This window comes from Oratosquilla oratoria, chromosome 3, assembly GCF_046742065.1.
Source record: "Oratosquilla oratoria isolate Oo_2021 chromosome 3, ASM4674206v1, whole genome shotgun sequence".
Lineage (NCBI taxonomy): Eukaryota > Metazoa > Arthropoda > Malacostraca > Stomatopoda > Squillidae > Oratosquilla > Oratosquilla oratoria.
In genome coordinates, this window is record NC_134779.1 from 13845351 (window position 1) to 13860350 (window position 15000).

Genomic DNA, 15000 nt, shown 5'->3' on the forward strand with positions numbered 1-15000 from the left:
TCAGTTTTTGATAGCCTCACATTATCTTTCAGTTCCAATTTACTCAATTCTTCCCAGAAATAGCTTGGTTTAAGACAACAATTCAATTGTTCACTTTTTCCTCCTCCCCTGACCACAGGAAGAATTTGTCTAAAATCTCCAGCACATACAAATACTATTCCTCCCATGAACTTGTCAACACCTAAAACGTCTCTTAGAGTAATATTGAGGGCGGTCATTGCATTTTTGTTAGCCATTACAGCTTCATCCCAGACAATCAAAGAAGTCAACTCAAAAAGACGTGCCATCTCAGTATTTTTCTTGACGCTGCATGCTCGTATTTCATTGTATTTCAATAACGGAATTTTGAACATGTTATGGGCGGTTCTTCCTCCATGTAAAACAGTAGCGGCTATACCCGAAGAAGCCACGGCTAATGCTATCTCTCCTCTTGAACGAACAGTATCCAATAGAACATTCAACAGGAAAGATTTTCCAGTTCCTCCCGGAGCACTAATAAAAAACCCTCTTTTTCCACGTTTCGATTTGTCTTCTACACATTTCATTATGGTATCGTAACAATGCTTCTGTTTTTCGTTCATCATCACTTTTCGTTCCTCGACTTCTTGAGCCAGTACCGCTTTGTTGTATGATCTCTCTCTTCTTACAACATTAGTTGACTTTTCTCCGTTTCTTGAAGAAGGAAGACCGTATTGTTCGATTTTTTCCTCCTCCACAGTTGAAGACCTTTTCTTGAATATCGTCAAGAGCATCGAGGTAAATTTCGTCATTATACTCTTCTAATCCCCTCAAATGTAGAAAATCACTCGCAAAAAGGTCTTTTGTCTCCTCCCATATGCTTCTTTGATCTTCCAGACCAGAGAATACCAACATACTCGCATATGTCGACCTTAGTTGGTCTCTGTTATTAGTATGGTTTATGATTTCCATTATAGTTTTCTTCCACATTTCTTCGTCGTTGAGTAATCCCATGGCTTTTACAGCTTCTCTATATGTTTCGTACTCGACTCTCTCAACTGTTCTGAGGTCCTTGTAAGAAGTGGGTCCTCTTTTATGCGAAAGCAACATACGCAAATAAAAGAGTTCAACTGTTTTTGTGGTTACTGCTCGTACTCTTCCGAGGGCCGCGGTTTTCGTCTTTCTCTCAATCCACTTAGCTGCTAATTTGTCGTATATGAAGAAATTGGGGATTTCGTAATACAAAAGTGAAGCAGTGAACTCGTTCTTTTGACACAATTTGAAGAAAGATGTGAGTTGTGTATCCTTTAAGGTTTTCCTTAACAGTGTCTCTTCGTCGTGGTCTGCATTGAAAAATACTTCATTTTCCCCCTCCAGGTGCAAATCAAGGGTAGTAACAGGGGGAAAGCTCTTGTGGATAGGGTACTTGAATATCTTCCATGTTGCCTCGTTAGCGTTTACGAAGCGTGCATCTTGATAATTTCTTACCTCGTTTACTATTTCTTTATCCTTTTCAGTCTTGGTGTACAGTATGCGATCACAGCCCTTGTTAACGTACTTTGTTACATAGGCTATGGTTTTATGGAATTTGAACATTCGACATTTATATGAGCGTTATATTTGAGGCATAGATATGAGCTATAAGGTACCACCCAAGAATTATCCACTGTCACGTTTTTACCCATAATTTTCTTCTCAAATGTATGTCCGCCTTCTCCTTTTGCTCTTCTTTTGTAAAGTGGGTAGCCATTATTTCCGAAAAATAGAGTATCTCTACACTTTTTCGGGGACCCTTTTCCACACAAATTTTTGCCGTCCGAGGAAGATTTCCCCTGGCAACAAAGTTGGGAATCATCAAAACCCTTGCAAGGTCCATGTATCATACACTTTGTCACAATATCATATAATCTAGGGTGAGTTTCCTTGTCTGGTATTTCTGCAGATATTGTTTTGCTAACAAAATCGGCGTTAACATTATGTCTCATCCATAACAAAATATGGACATGTGGGAGCCCTCTTTTTTGCCACTCGACACTGTAAAGATAGGCTTTAACTTTTCCAAATATACAATTAACGGTGAAATCATCAAGAAGACTATACACTTTCATCTTGAATAGTCTACTCACTAAATCTGGCCTGTCTGCTTTACATCCAGAAGCAGCATTTCCTCCTGTCTGACTCGTCGCTTCTTCCAGTTCTTCCCATGCTGGGTTCATAGTGAACGTTATGAAAAAGTCAGGAGATCCATAATTTGTTACAAATGCGAGGGCGTCTTGTTGTCTTTGCTTCATATATCTTGGTCCTCCAACATATGAAGGAGGTATAATTATACGTTGACCTCTATCTTTTCCATTTTCTCCTCTCAGAATATCCGACCTTTCCTTTCTTATTTCATTTTGGTTTCTCTCTATGAAATCAAGTCTCATGGTCTCCACTTTCACATAATTATCCACAACGAATTGTTGGAATAAACGACGACATTTCGTAATGTAGTTGAACACCCCTTCTCGTTCCATGTACATGGAGGAGTAAAATGCAGCGGGCGTCAATTTGTTGTATTTTCGAACTTTGTCTCCTTTTTGTAAAAGCTTCAAAGTATAAGAATATCCCATATTTCCATGAGGAATTAAAAGAGGGTATTGGAATGGATCATAGAAGAAATTCGAGTGTTCTAGGATCCTTGTAACATAATTAGACCCGGGTTTAGGAGACGTTATAATAACCCGAAGAGGATCATTACCGGGTTCTAAATTCACTTTACCTCCGACAGCTGCAGAAGAAGATGGAAGGTGATACACACCTTTATGTTCACGCGTTTGCACGCCTTCTGCTGCTTTAAGTGTTAAGGTCATCTCTGGTATTTTTCCATGTTTTTCGATGTGAAGCCGAACTAATTCTTTTGAATTTTCGACCTCCTTTAACATAGACGAAAGACACGAATTATTTTCAGCAAAGTATTCAAAAAGCATCTTGATTATTTTTTCATTTTCTTCGTATTCCTTTTCTTTTCTGGAGCGTCGTTTTTTTGTGTGGCTATTTTCCCTTCTAACTTTAAATTTTTCATTTTATCTGTTCTTAGTTTAATTTGCTGGTCTCAATCATGGTAAAAATAGAAGTCCAAGAAACTTGCCAAAAAATCCACGGCTTCCCGAAGCCTGATGGTTTAGAGGTCCTTCTTGAAATCTTCCAGGATTCAAATATCCTAACCTGTGGTAAATTCTTCCTTGAACCTTGAAACATATGGATTTCTCTAAAGCATTTTCTATCTTGCGAGGTGTTGAGAAAGAGGTAAAACAGAACAAATTGTTGAATCCTACTAAATCTCCAAGAAAACGATCAGAAAATTCAGAAGTTCCGTCGTATAGGCTTTTAACAGTTTTGTCTTTGATTTCTGATGGAATAACAGCCGCAACTTGCCCGTTATTACAACAAACTGTCCTAGGCTCTTTTTTCCACATCAAGGCTTGGCAGTATTTATATTTGAAGTCTCCTAGCTTGCCGAGATTTTGAGGTTCAACTTTATTTTCATCGGTTATCACTCCTTTTAGTTTGTCTATGGAAAATATGTCGATTGACGGTTTTTCACGTCTCTCTTCCATATCTTGTTTTCTTTCTGCTCTGTCTTCTTCTAGCATTTTCTTTTGCTCTTCTTGTAGTTCAGGGAATAACAAAGAACCCATATTTCTTTTCAGATTTCTCAAATAATTCTTTTTTTTTTTTTAGTTCTTCTTTCGCCAGCTCGCGTTTTTCCATTCTTAGACGTAGTCTCTCGTCTTTTCTTTGTTCTTCGAGACGTTTCTTCTCTAATTTTTTACAGTGTTTCTCCTCTTTCAATTGTTGCTCAAGTCTTTTTTTCTCCAACCGTTTAACACGCCTCTCATCCCTTCCCTTTTTAAATTCCATCAGTTTTTGCTTTCTATCCAGCTTTTCTTGCTTTTTCCGTTCCTCTTCCTCGGTGGCTTTCCACTTTTCTTCTTCAATCTTTTCTTGGAGCCTCTTTTTTTCAGCCTCTTCTTTGACTTTCTTTAAAGCGTACTTGTTCTTCTCTTGACGCTTGTAACTCTTAAAAATTGAGTCGATGTAGTGCATTTGGTAATTTCTGTGATCACCCCTGCCTCCATGTTTTATGAAACTCTTGTAGCCCGCGAAATAGTGCTTGGAAAAACCATCGAATTTACTCTTTTCGACGTCTCCGTTAAACAATTGTAAATCGTCAAACATTTCATCTGAATACGAAAAGTCTTCATTTTCACGTATGGTGACATTAAACTGAAGAACTTTTAAATGGAACTCCTTTAAAGACTCTATCACAGAAAAGATTTTGGTTTTTCCGTAAAGACCCGGAAAGATTCTAGCGTGTTCTGCTCGAAGCTGTCCAAGAAGCTCAGAGTTGTTTTTGGTGTCTTTCTTTTGTATCTTTTTTGAGCACGTCACCCATTTCCAGAAGTGTCGATAACGTTTCATCCTAGAAGAAACTTCCTCAGACATTTTGGAAAAGTAATGAAAGGGTGTGTGTTAAAACGAAAAAGGCTTACTGGCTCTGGCTTGAGAAGCGTTACAAAATCACCACGTCAACACAGGGGCGCGAGGCGTTTTGCAAAACCACCCAAAAGTCAGAGAACCCATCCAATTAATTTTTTAGTAGTACTAAGATATAAATGAAGCCAACACAGACTAATACAAGACAGAATAAGACCAGATAACGTTAAGACTAAGTCATATAAGGAAAAATAAATAAAAGTGAATGAAAAAAAAAGAATAAAATCGCTTGACGGCAACCAGAATAACAAAAACAATTTTCAGCAAAGTTCTGGAGGGACCTCATGATCATGATAGAATGCCAATTCAACCACTGTATTGATGTAATGAAATAAAAGAAAAAAGTAGGAATACAACATCTGACTGCGAATCTGGGGTCTAGTACTCGCTACTGCTCCCAGTCGCCTCCTTTCCCGAGGAGCCGTCGACGAACCCACCTTCTGGTCCTGCGTGACTTCGGGGAACCTGCAGGGTAGGAAGAGTGTCTCTCCACGGTGACCTTTGACCACCGTGATGCTCCGGCCTCGCTCCAAATTCACCTCTGGGAGAAGATGCCTGATGGCGCCCACGGGGTCCTCCGTCACTTCGGCGAGGTCTTCGTCGGCAGCTGGGGGGAGAAGAACCTCCTATAAGTGAACCAACCGGAACGGCAGCCGCGAAGAGGGAGTTTGCGCATCCTTCAACCACAGGTGGCTGTGGCACGTTCGGAGTCGTCCCCACCTCGACATCACGAAATCTAAGGTTCGATCCCTAGTGACATCTACTTATCCTGGTTACCCAAGAGATCCGCAGCTAAGTGACTCCAGGTGTATGGTAAAATATAATTGTTGAATATTTACCCCAGATTTATCTTAGTCTTTTCCGACCTGAGCACACCTTTATAGTCAGGTCTAGGCAGTGTAGCATCCTCTATACCTCAGATCCCAGGGACTACAGCTGACTCATGACTTTTCCAGCACCAGTGAAATTTATTTCAGCACCCCCTTACTGGTGATCGCTCCCCACCCCCACCCTCTTCCAGGGTTTGAAACACTGACTTAATCCCTTCACTACCGAGAGAGTGTCACGGGAAGATATAAAACATCGAGGTCATGGAGCTGAAGAGAAAGAAAAGAGACACTGCAATACCACTTGTAAATAGTACAAAAAAAAACACATTTAACTTACAAGATCATAACTTTCTTTAGCTATCTAAGATAGGATGAACCCTTGGAGTGATTTAAACTACGCTGTAATGCCAAGTCATCGAAGAAACCGAGTAGGCTAATCAAAAATTAAATTGGAAATAAGCGTACATGCTTTTTGGGTCATCCTTGGCAATTTGCAATTATTATTTCGAACCATGTGTTCTTGTCATTATCTGCACTTCATGTATATTGATTCTTTGCCAAATAAAGTTTATCTATCTATCTAACATGTCAAGTCGACAACAACAAAGTCGAGGAATTGAATTACTAAAGTCACCGCTGCATAATCTCCGTTCTCTCTCACGATGTTTTCTCTCCGAGCAATAAGTTCAAACGTTGTGCATCATTTTATTTATTTTTTTATTTATATAGAGCGTTGATGGACTATATAGTGGTGACCAGGAGTTTGGCTGGAAGAGTTAAGATGTACATGTTCTAAGGAGAGAGAGTGGGGGAATATCAGATCATTTTCTGGTGGAATGTAAATTGAGAGTGGAGAATAGGTGGAGAGAGGAAAAGGGCAGAAGGTAGGGAGGTACTTAGAGTGAACTACTTAAATGAGAAAGAAAAGGAGAATAAGTATAAGAAGAAGCTGAGAGAGGAGTGGGAGGTAGTGAAGGATAGAGTAGAACTAGGAGTGGAAGAGGAATGGGGATGGTTCAAGGAGGGAGTCATAAGGTGTGCAAAGATGGTGTGTGGAACAAGGAGGGCGGGAGGAAATAGAAGGAAGGGTAGTGAGTGAGTGGTGGGATGAGGAAGCAAAGAAGGGTGTAGAAGAAAAGAACGAGGCGTTCATAGATTGGCCACAAATTAGGACGAGGGAATCGTATGAGAGGTACAAAGTAAAGAGAAGGGAAGCTAAGCATAAGATAAAGGAAGCAAAGAGGAGAGCAGATGTGAAATGGTGTAAGAGTATGACAGAAAATTTTGAAAGTAATAAGAAGATGTTTTGGAAAGAAATTAAAAGAGGAAGAGGAGGTGAATCAAGTAGAGAAGAAAAGGTAAAAGGTGCAGATGGAGAGATGATAATGGAAGAGAAGGCAGTGAGAGGAAGGTGGGCAGAGTATTTTAGGGGGTTGGTAAATGTGAAGAAGGATAGGGAGAGAAAGGTAATTGCAGTGGGAAGCGCTAAGAAAATGTGAGTGATGAGTGAGGAAAATGGAGGAGAAATAGGGAAAAATGAAGGGAAAGCAGTTGTTAAGATGATGAGAGCAGATAAGGCACCTGGGTTGGATGGATGCCATGCAGAATGTCTGGAGAAAGGAGGTACAGTTATGGTGGACTGGCTGGTGAGGTTATTCAATGTTTGTTTAAGAGAGGGTAGAGTGCCGGAGGACTGGAGAAGTGCCTGAATCGTTCCGCTTTACAAGGGAAAGAGGGACAAGTGTGAGTGTAATAGTTTCAGAGGGATCAGCTTGTTGAGTGTAGTTGGGAAGGTTTATGGGAGGGTCTTGATTGAGAGGATTAGGAGAGGAACAGAGGGAGTAATTGGTGAGGAACAGTGTGGTTTTAGGACAGGTAGGGGTTGTGTAGACCAATTTTTTGTGGTAAGACAGATATGTGAGAAAGCTATAGGAAAAGGTAAGGATGTTTTAGGGGCTTTTATGGATTTGGAAAAGGCTTACGATAGGGTAGGCAGGAAGGCACTGTGGGAGGTACTGCAGATATATGGGATAGGAGGAAAGCTGTTAAGAGCAGTCAAAAGTTTTTATGAGTGTAGTAGAGCTTGTGTTTGGATTAGAAATGGAGAGAGTGAATGGTTTGAGATAATGGTGGGACTTGGTCAGGGATGTGTTATGTCGCCCTGGCTGTTGAACCTATACATGGATGGGGTGGTGCGAGAGGTGAATACAAAGGTGGTGGGTCAGGGGTTGGAGATGGTTAAAGAAAATGGAGAAAAGAGGGAAATAAGACGGTTGTTGTTTGCTGACGACACTGCACTTGTGGCAGGATCAGAGGAAGGACTGTGTAAGTTAGTGACAGAGTTTGAGAAGGTGTGTATGAAAAAAGGAAGCTGAAGATAAATGTGGGCAAAAATAAGGTGATGAGATGTACAAGGGGAGAGAGTGACAGCAGGTTGGAAGTGAGTATTAAGGGAGAGAGACTGGAGGAAGTGGATAGTTTCAGATACTTGTGTGCGAATGTGGCAGGAAAGGGAGGAGTGGGGGATGTAGAATGTAGAGTGAATGCCTTGGTGAATTAAAAAGTGTAATGAGAAAAAAATATCTGGGAATGGATGCTAAAAGGAGGTTATATGAAGGAGTGATTGTGCCGACAGCAATGTACGGGGCAGAAACATGGCACATAAGAAAGGAAGAGAGAAGGAGTGTGAATGTGTTTGAGATGAAATGTCTGTGAAGTATGATAGGGGTACTAGGCTAGATAGTGTGAGAAATGAGGAAGTGAGGAGGAGAACAGGGGTGGAAAGGGAGTTGGGAGATAGGGTTGATGAAAGAGTATTAGGATGGTTTGGACAGTGGAAAGAATGAGTGAAGAAAGATCAGTAAAAGAGGTGTGGAAGGCAGAGGTGGAAGGAGTGAATATGAGGGGGCGTCCTAGGACGAGATCGATGGATGGGGTAAAAGGGGCATTACAAAAGAGAGGAATGTCTGTTGAGGAAGGACGGGAGAGGACAGAAGATAGGGGTGAATGGAGAATGGTTGTGTATGGATGATGGTGTGATACATAAGGGGGGGAATGGGGGGTGAGGAAGCATGTATAAGAAATAATTTGACGCAGCCCGAAGGGATTTCTCCCCGTCTTCTTTTCTGCATGAGGCGACGGAGAGAGGGGTCGCCGAATTAATGAAGCGGCCTTGCTGTGGATGTGCTGTGTCTTGCGACACTGCTTCTGACCCAGGGCAGTGGACAGGATGCAGGGATGACCCGTCATCCAGGAGGTGCCAGGATGAGAGGGAGGGAGAAAGATGGAAGGGAGTGGAATATGTAGGGAATGGAATAGAAGGGAGTGGTTTCTATGCCTTTTTCTTTTTGGCCACCCCCCGTGTAAGGGAGAAAAGAGCCTTTGGTATATGTATGTATGTATATTTATTTACTTATCTATTTATTTATTTATCTAATATATATATATATATATATATATATATATATATATATTTTTTTTTTTTTTTTAGCTAACAAGGAATCCCATGTGACACTATTATAAAAGGTCTCATCGGATTGGAGACCGGGTGAGGGCTACTTTTTCTACGTATGTTTGTACTATACTAACTAGACCGTCATGTCCTTATAAGTAATGAACTAAGTTTTGTTATACAAAGTATGTCTGTTTTAAGGCATCATTATTATCATCTCTACATTTTTGCACTTGTAGAAGGTATTATTTTTTTTTCCTGACAGAGGGTTAGACCTCCGTCAAGCCACCTCCTTCAGGAGCCACGTGCCTGTAATCGCCCTTCGTCGATAACTAAAAAAAAAAAAAAAAAAAAAAAAAAAAAATACATAAAATAACAGTTCAACTCCATCACTAACGTTAGCTGGAGAGTCGTCACCTTTGCCCACTATGCGTTTTGGAGACTGTTGGGCCCAGTAACACACAGTCACTGCTGGGAATCGGGGAGGAGTGCGAGACTCGAACCCACAACTAAGAGAATCCGAGACCAGCTGAACGTTTCCGATGACGCCACTTGCGATTTTTTTTTTTTTTTGCGAGAAATAGATATGAAAACTAGGAGCATAGAGGACTTTGTCACGTGTAAACTAAGCTCTGTTCACACTAGCGGTTTCAACCGCGGCGATTCAATTACAGTGTAATTCAATGGAGGCGTTCACACGCAAGAGCGCAGTTTTTCTTTAATTATGCCCTACCGCCGGGGTTTCCGCGCTGTTCAAACCGATAGTGTGAACCAAGATCGAGAGAATACAAGGTCTGCTCGCGCGCATGTTGTGACGTCATCTGAAGGGGAGCCCACAGAGAAAATGGTGAAAACGTAAGTGAAAAATGTTAGGTAAAAGAGAAAACGTACAGGCACCACAGAGTTTCTGGGAGACTTACCTATTTCATGTTCTGCAACCGTTAAAATGGGGGTTTCATTTTGGAAAAATGTTCTTGTGGTTTATCTTTGACATATCTAATAAAGAAACAGACGATGCAGTTAAAACTGGTGATTGACGTAAACGCCATCTAGTGAGAGAGCCGCACAGTAAAATGTATGTGGATGATGCGGCTCTCCGTGCGCTTTCCCGTCTTTCCTATATAGTCTTTGGGCCAAGCACTTCTAGTGACGTCAATGCGCAAACGACCTAAATACTGGATAGCTGTTGAGTAGACCTTGTATTCTCTCGATCTTGGTGTGAACAGGGTTTCGACGACCTTTTTCTACTTCGGGTCTCTCGAACGTCGTTACCAAGGTCCTTGTGTCCTCACCTTTGGCGGAAGCTCCTGACGAAGACGCCAGGAGGGGCAGGAGGAGGAGGAGGACCACCAGAGACGCCCTTAGAGGGAAAGTCTTCAGCGTGGACAGGGGACCCCTTGGGCCGCACCAGATCTCCTCACAAATCATCTGCAAAAGACAAGAAACAAAATAAATGTAAATCCATCACACATATGACATGGTGCGTGGTTCGCCATGGTTTTTGGGTCACGTGTTGGATTCGTGATCGACAGCTATTGCCCGATCGGATGAGAACTCAGAGTTCATGTATGGTTCGATATATGGGTAATGTTGTGACAACACACACACACACATACACACACACACACACATACACACACCAGACTCCTTGTGCAACAGAATGGAGTACCAGCTTGCAGTGCCGTGATACTTTTCAGGCATGGGCGGGAACCAAAATCAGACCGCTGAGTTATGTGTACATGTGTCATGTGTGTGTGTGTGTGTGTGTGTGTGTGTGTGTGTGTGTGTGTGTGTGTATGTGAACGCTCATAATCACGTCATGATATGCCACTGTGCAACACACAACATCAGTGGGATGTAACGTGATAAAGGTATACAACGAAATAAGAAAATAAAACACGATGATGCAGTTTGATAAACTTACAAATGGTGACTGCCAACCTTGAATAAAAGAGTCAGAACCACAAATCTTCCTATTGCTGCGTTTGTAATACCGATCACAATATAATGATCGACACTGCACGAACATAAGTGGGTAGCCTTTTTTCACCCCCACCCCCACCCCGCTCGTGTGTCCAATGCATGCATAAGATAGAAGTGCATTCTTCACTGGGCCATTGTACGCCACACATCACAGCCCTTCTCTCCCTCATTGAGTTATCGCAGTGCCGACAGTTCAGTAAAAAAAAAAGACTTTGGTTACATCTTTTTTTACAAACCTCCAAATAACAAATTATCTTTCGGTCATACATAGCAAAGCTGAATGATGAACTAGGGGATTGTAACCTTATACGAATGTTAGACATACTGTTGAAATGTTACTGGGGAAATCTAGATTCCTGTAAGTGAAGTCTATTCTATTTATTCAAATGGAGGTTGAAGGTAGGGTGAGGGAGGAAAAAATAGTTCAATGTGACGACCCCGTCACTCATCATTTCCTTTCTCTTCCTCATCACCAAGGAAGTGATGCTCTAGCCATGGTGGTGAGGGCTGTGATGCTCACTCTGTTGTTTTTGGTCACAGTCTTTGGCAGCGCGGTCGGTCGCTTTGTTATCGGCATTGGAATCAAGAGGCCGAGTGTAAATTAACACCATCGTCACTAATTAGAAAACGAAGAAAACAGACACCGTAAGATTTAATCATGTTTTGCATTAAATCGTTCGTGAATTTGAAAAAAAGAAAGGAATGTCTGGTTTTGTACCAAGTTCCCTCTGAGGACGAGATGTCGAAGAGAGCAAGTATTTATGAGAGGCCATTAACGGGGGCAAGATGGGTGGCCAGGACGGAGGAGGAGGAGGAGAAGGCAGTGCCTTGCCAAAACCACGCCTCCTCAAGGGTGACGACACAAGGAGGGTTTGTTGGTTGGGGGGAGGGGCAAGGGTGACACATTACGAATAGAAAAAGGTGAAGCTGAGGTAGGAACGCGTAAACAGGGAGAGTATTTGAGAAGCCATTGTGTTCGGCTTGTCAAGCGGCAAGCAACTCTCTTCTTGGGGGACGGTTGGCGGCGTTGTCGTCGTCGTACCGTTGCGACATTCAAGTTGTGAGCTTCCTGTAGAACATTCGATTTTAAATGCAAAAATGTCACAATTGACTATATGTCTGTAACCCCCCTTATTTTCATGTAAAATTACCAATTGTTTTTCTTTTTTCTTCTTTAACTCTACGTCTGTAATTTTTCAAATTTTTATTATACTGATAATGATCAATTTATAGTTTTTCATTCGAATAATCGACGGTACTTAAATCAATGTAAATTAAAGGGCTATTTTGAATTATGTGAATGCTGAATCGTTAAGAGTTATAGATGAAAATCCCATCACTGTTGAAGTAAAAGCTCAAGACCACGGTGATACATTTCAAATATTTTCTTTTGGGCACCGCTGGAGATTTTGAGCTTTGAACAAGACTTTGTGCCAAAGTGATTCATCAAGATGCCGAGGAAAGTCGACTGGTCACGTGATCTTTTGGTGGGAGAAGCTCGGAGATCCAACACGGGGAAAATAATGCCCAGTACTTTAGTTTCCCATTTTTACTCGAAAAAAGTATATATATATATATATATATATATATATATATATATATATATATATATATATATATATATATATATATATATATATATATATACTTTGCTGATAAAAAGGAAAAAATATATAGAAACTCAGGCAGTACTGTGAATATTTACTAAACTCCTTCCAGATGTGAGAATCCGTAGCCTCGCGCGCAATTTGCATATTTGATGTTTTATGAGAATATCTGACGTTTTAGGCGTCATCATGTCGGACACAAAACCGTTAACGTTTAAAAATTGTCGTCAGCAACATTTTAAACTTTTACAGCATTTTGTCATAAACGATGAGCAATATTACAGTTATTTGTTTTTACATTTATTTACGTATTTGTTGATTTATTTTTGTGGTATATTTTCATGACATTTAAACAGAGCACCTGACATGTCTAAGCTCTCAGTGACGTCACCTCCCCTCCCCTCCCCCATTCACCACTTCCCACTTCCACCATCCCTTACTGTCTATGACCGTAATTTGTGCAACGTGATTATAAGATACCGATATACATAATACAAAAATGCATTTCCTATGTGTGGCGCATAATTAAGTGAAAATTAAAGAGTAGAATTAGTTTCATATTTTGTTGAGTCTAACGCAAAAATCGCCGATCACAGTAAAATATTCAGGGCTTGTTTGTCCACTTTTTTATTATAATTATTTTGTCAGCCTTGTGGGCTTAGTCCAGGCCAGAATTGGACCCCCCCCCCCTAAAAATGCCGCCCCCAGCCCCTATGTGAGGGCCCTGCATTTAAGATAAAATGTGTTAAGGTAGTAAATAGGGATTATAGGAGAGATGTCTCTTCTCTACTTTTTGGAGCTGGGGAGAGGGGAAGGTCTGCTGGGGATAGCGTATTCTCCCCAACCCCCGCTTTTCTAGGTGAAATTTGTCATCAAATCATCATTTTCAAGATCGTAAAACACAACGCTCTAAGTTAGGAAGGCTTTTATCAAACTGCACCAGAGAGTACTGTCAGAGCACGGATGGATTTTCTCACTATTTAAGAATGAAATAGACAAGAACTGTTTTACCAATAGAGTGGTTGACGAATGGAATAGACTTAGTAACCATGCAATGAGCGCTGAAACAACTGGTTGTTTTAAGAGAAGATGAGATAACATTATGGATAGGGATGACAAGTGGTAACGGACATGGAACTGCCTAGTGTAGGCCTTATGGTCTCTTGCAATCTCCTCCATTCTTATATCCTTATGTCTGTCTTTCTGTATACCAAAAGGCCTCCCCCCCATCCAGCCAAATCTTCCATTCCCACATCCATCCCTCATCCATTTGTTTCCCTTTCATCTTAGCTCTTTGTGAAGCAATGCGGCAAGGCACAGCAGCATCTCCACAGCAGGGCGAAGCTGGTTTACCCCCACCGCATCATTTACACGGCGACCCTTTCCTTGTCCCGTCACGCGTAATTAATATAAATTACGGGGTAATCACGTGGTAATTGATATAGATAATATGATATAAACATTTAGGAGCACTGAGTTGCCACCTGTTTTATCTATCTATTATTATTTTTATATATTTATTATTTATTTGCTTATTTCATTATGTCTTGTAATTAGAGTCGTTTAGGTGGGGGGCCGGGAGGTATACCACACAAGGTACACACATACTCGTATTATAAAGATCCGGGGGTCCACCCCCCCTCTCTCTCTCTCTCTCTCTCTCTCTCTCTCACACACACACACACACACACACACACACACACAGTATAGTATAATGGAATTTGGAAAAACAAAAATAGAATATCGGGTCAATATAAAATTGGTACCAAGAAAGTAAAAAAAGTCAACGCAGAAAGGGACCTGGGAGTGACTTGACACCTGATAAACATGTCAATAAATTAGTTGGAGAGACTTTGAACTTATTAAGATAAATAAAAGTGGCCTTTGACTACATGGATGAAGAAATGGTAAAGAAAATAGTGGTTGCACTGATAAGACCTAAATTGGAGTATGTTGCAACAATATGGGCACCTAGCAAAAAAAAAAAAAAAAAAAAACATAAGAAAATTGGAAAGAATTCAATGAGCAGCGACAAAAATGGCACCTACACTCTCAAATTTAACATACGAACAAAGATTGGATAACTTACATCTATCAACACTGGAACTGAGAAGAGAAAGAGGTGATTTGTTGACCATATACAGAATTATGAAAGGGATGGAAATTCTTGATAGAGACGACTTATTAAAATGGGACAGAAGAGAAACAAGAGGACACGAAAAGAAGCTAAAGAAGGACAGTTACAGAAGAAATTTGAAAAAGAATGGTTTCCCACATAGAGTGATTGATGTCTGGAACAAACTAAACGGAGGAACAGTGAGAGCCAAAACTATACAAGATTTTAAGAAAAACTGGATGCGGAGAGATACGAAAACGGGTCACTATGAGCATAGCTCTCGTCCCGTAAAATACAACTAGGTACATACTAGGTAAATACACACACACACACACACACACACACACACATACACACATACACGCGCGCGAGCGCGCGGGCTTAACGGCGGCATGACGGCGCAGTGGTAGCGTTCGCAACTGCTAACCCAGCGGTCCGAGTTCGAATCCCGCCCAGGGCTGAAATAATTTCAGTATCGCTGCGCTGCGAGCCGTTACTCCAATCCTCGTGGGCAGG

General features: G+C 41.1%; 1 protein-coding gene across 3 annotated transcripts in view; it reads right to left on the reverse strand.

Moving 5' to 3' along the window:
* LOC143020604 (zwei Ig domain protein zig-8-like) overlaps positions 1 to 15000 on the reverse strand; it is an 82326-nt gene that overhangs the window by 18553 nt on the left and 48773 nt on the right. For all 3 annotated transcript variants that reach the window (XR_012965910.1, XM_076177051.1, XM_076177045.1), the window contains exons 2-3: positions 10071 to 10206; positions 4935 to 5104 (exon numbers count right to left, since the gene is read on the reverse strand). Coding sequence is in view for 2 of the 3 variants with exons in the window: in XM_076177051.1 (XP_076033166.1) it covers positions 4935 to 5104; positions 10071 to 10206 (306 nt within the window). In the remaining variant the exon portion in view is untranslated. The remainder of the gene's footprint in view (positions 1 to 4934; positions 5105 to 10070; positions 10207 to 15000) is intronic.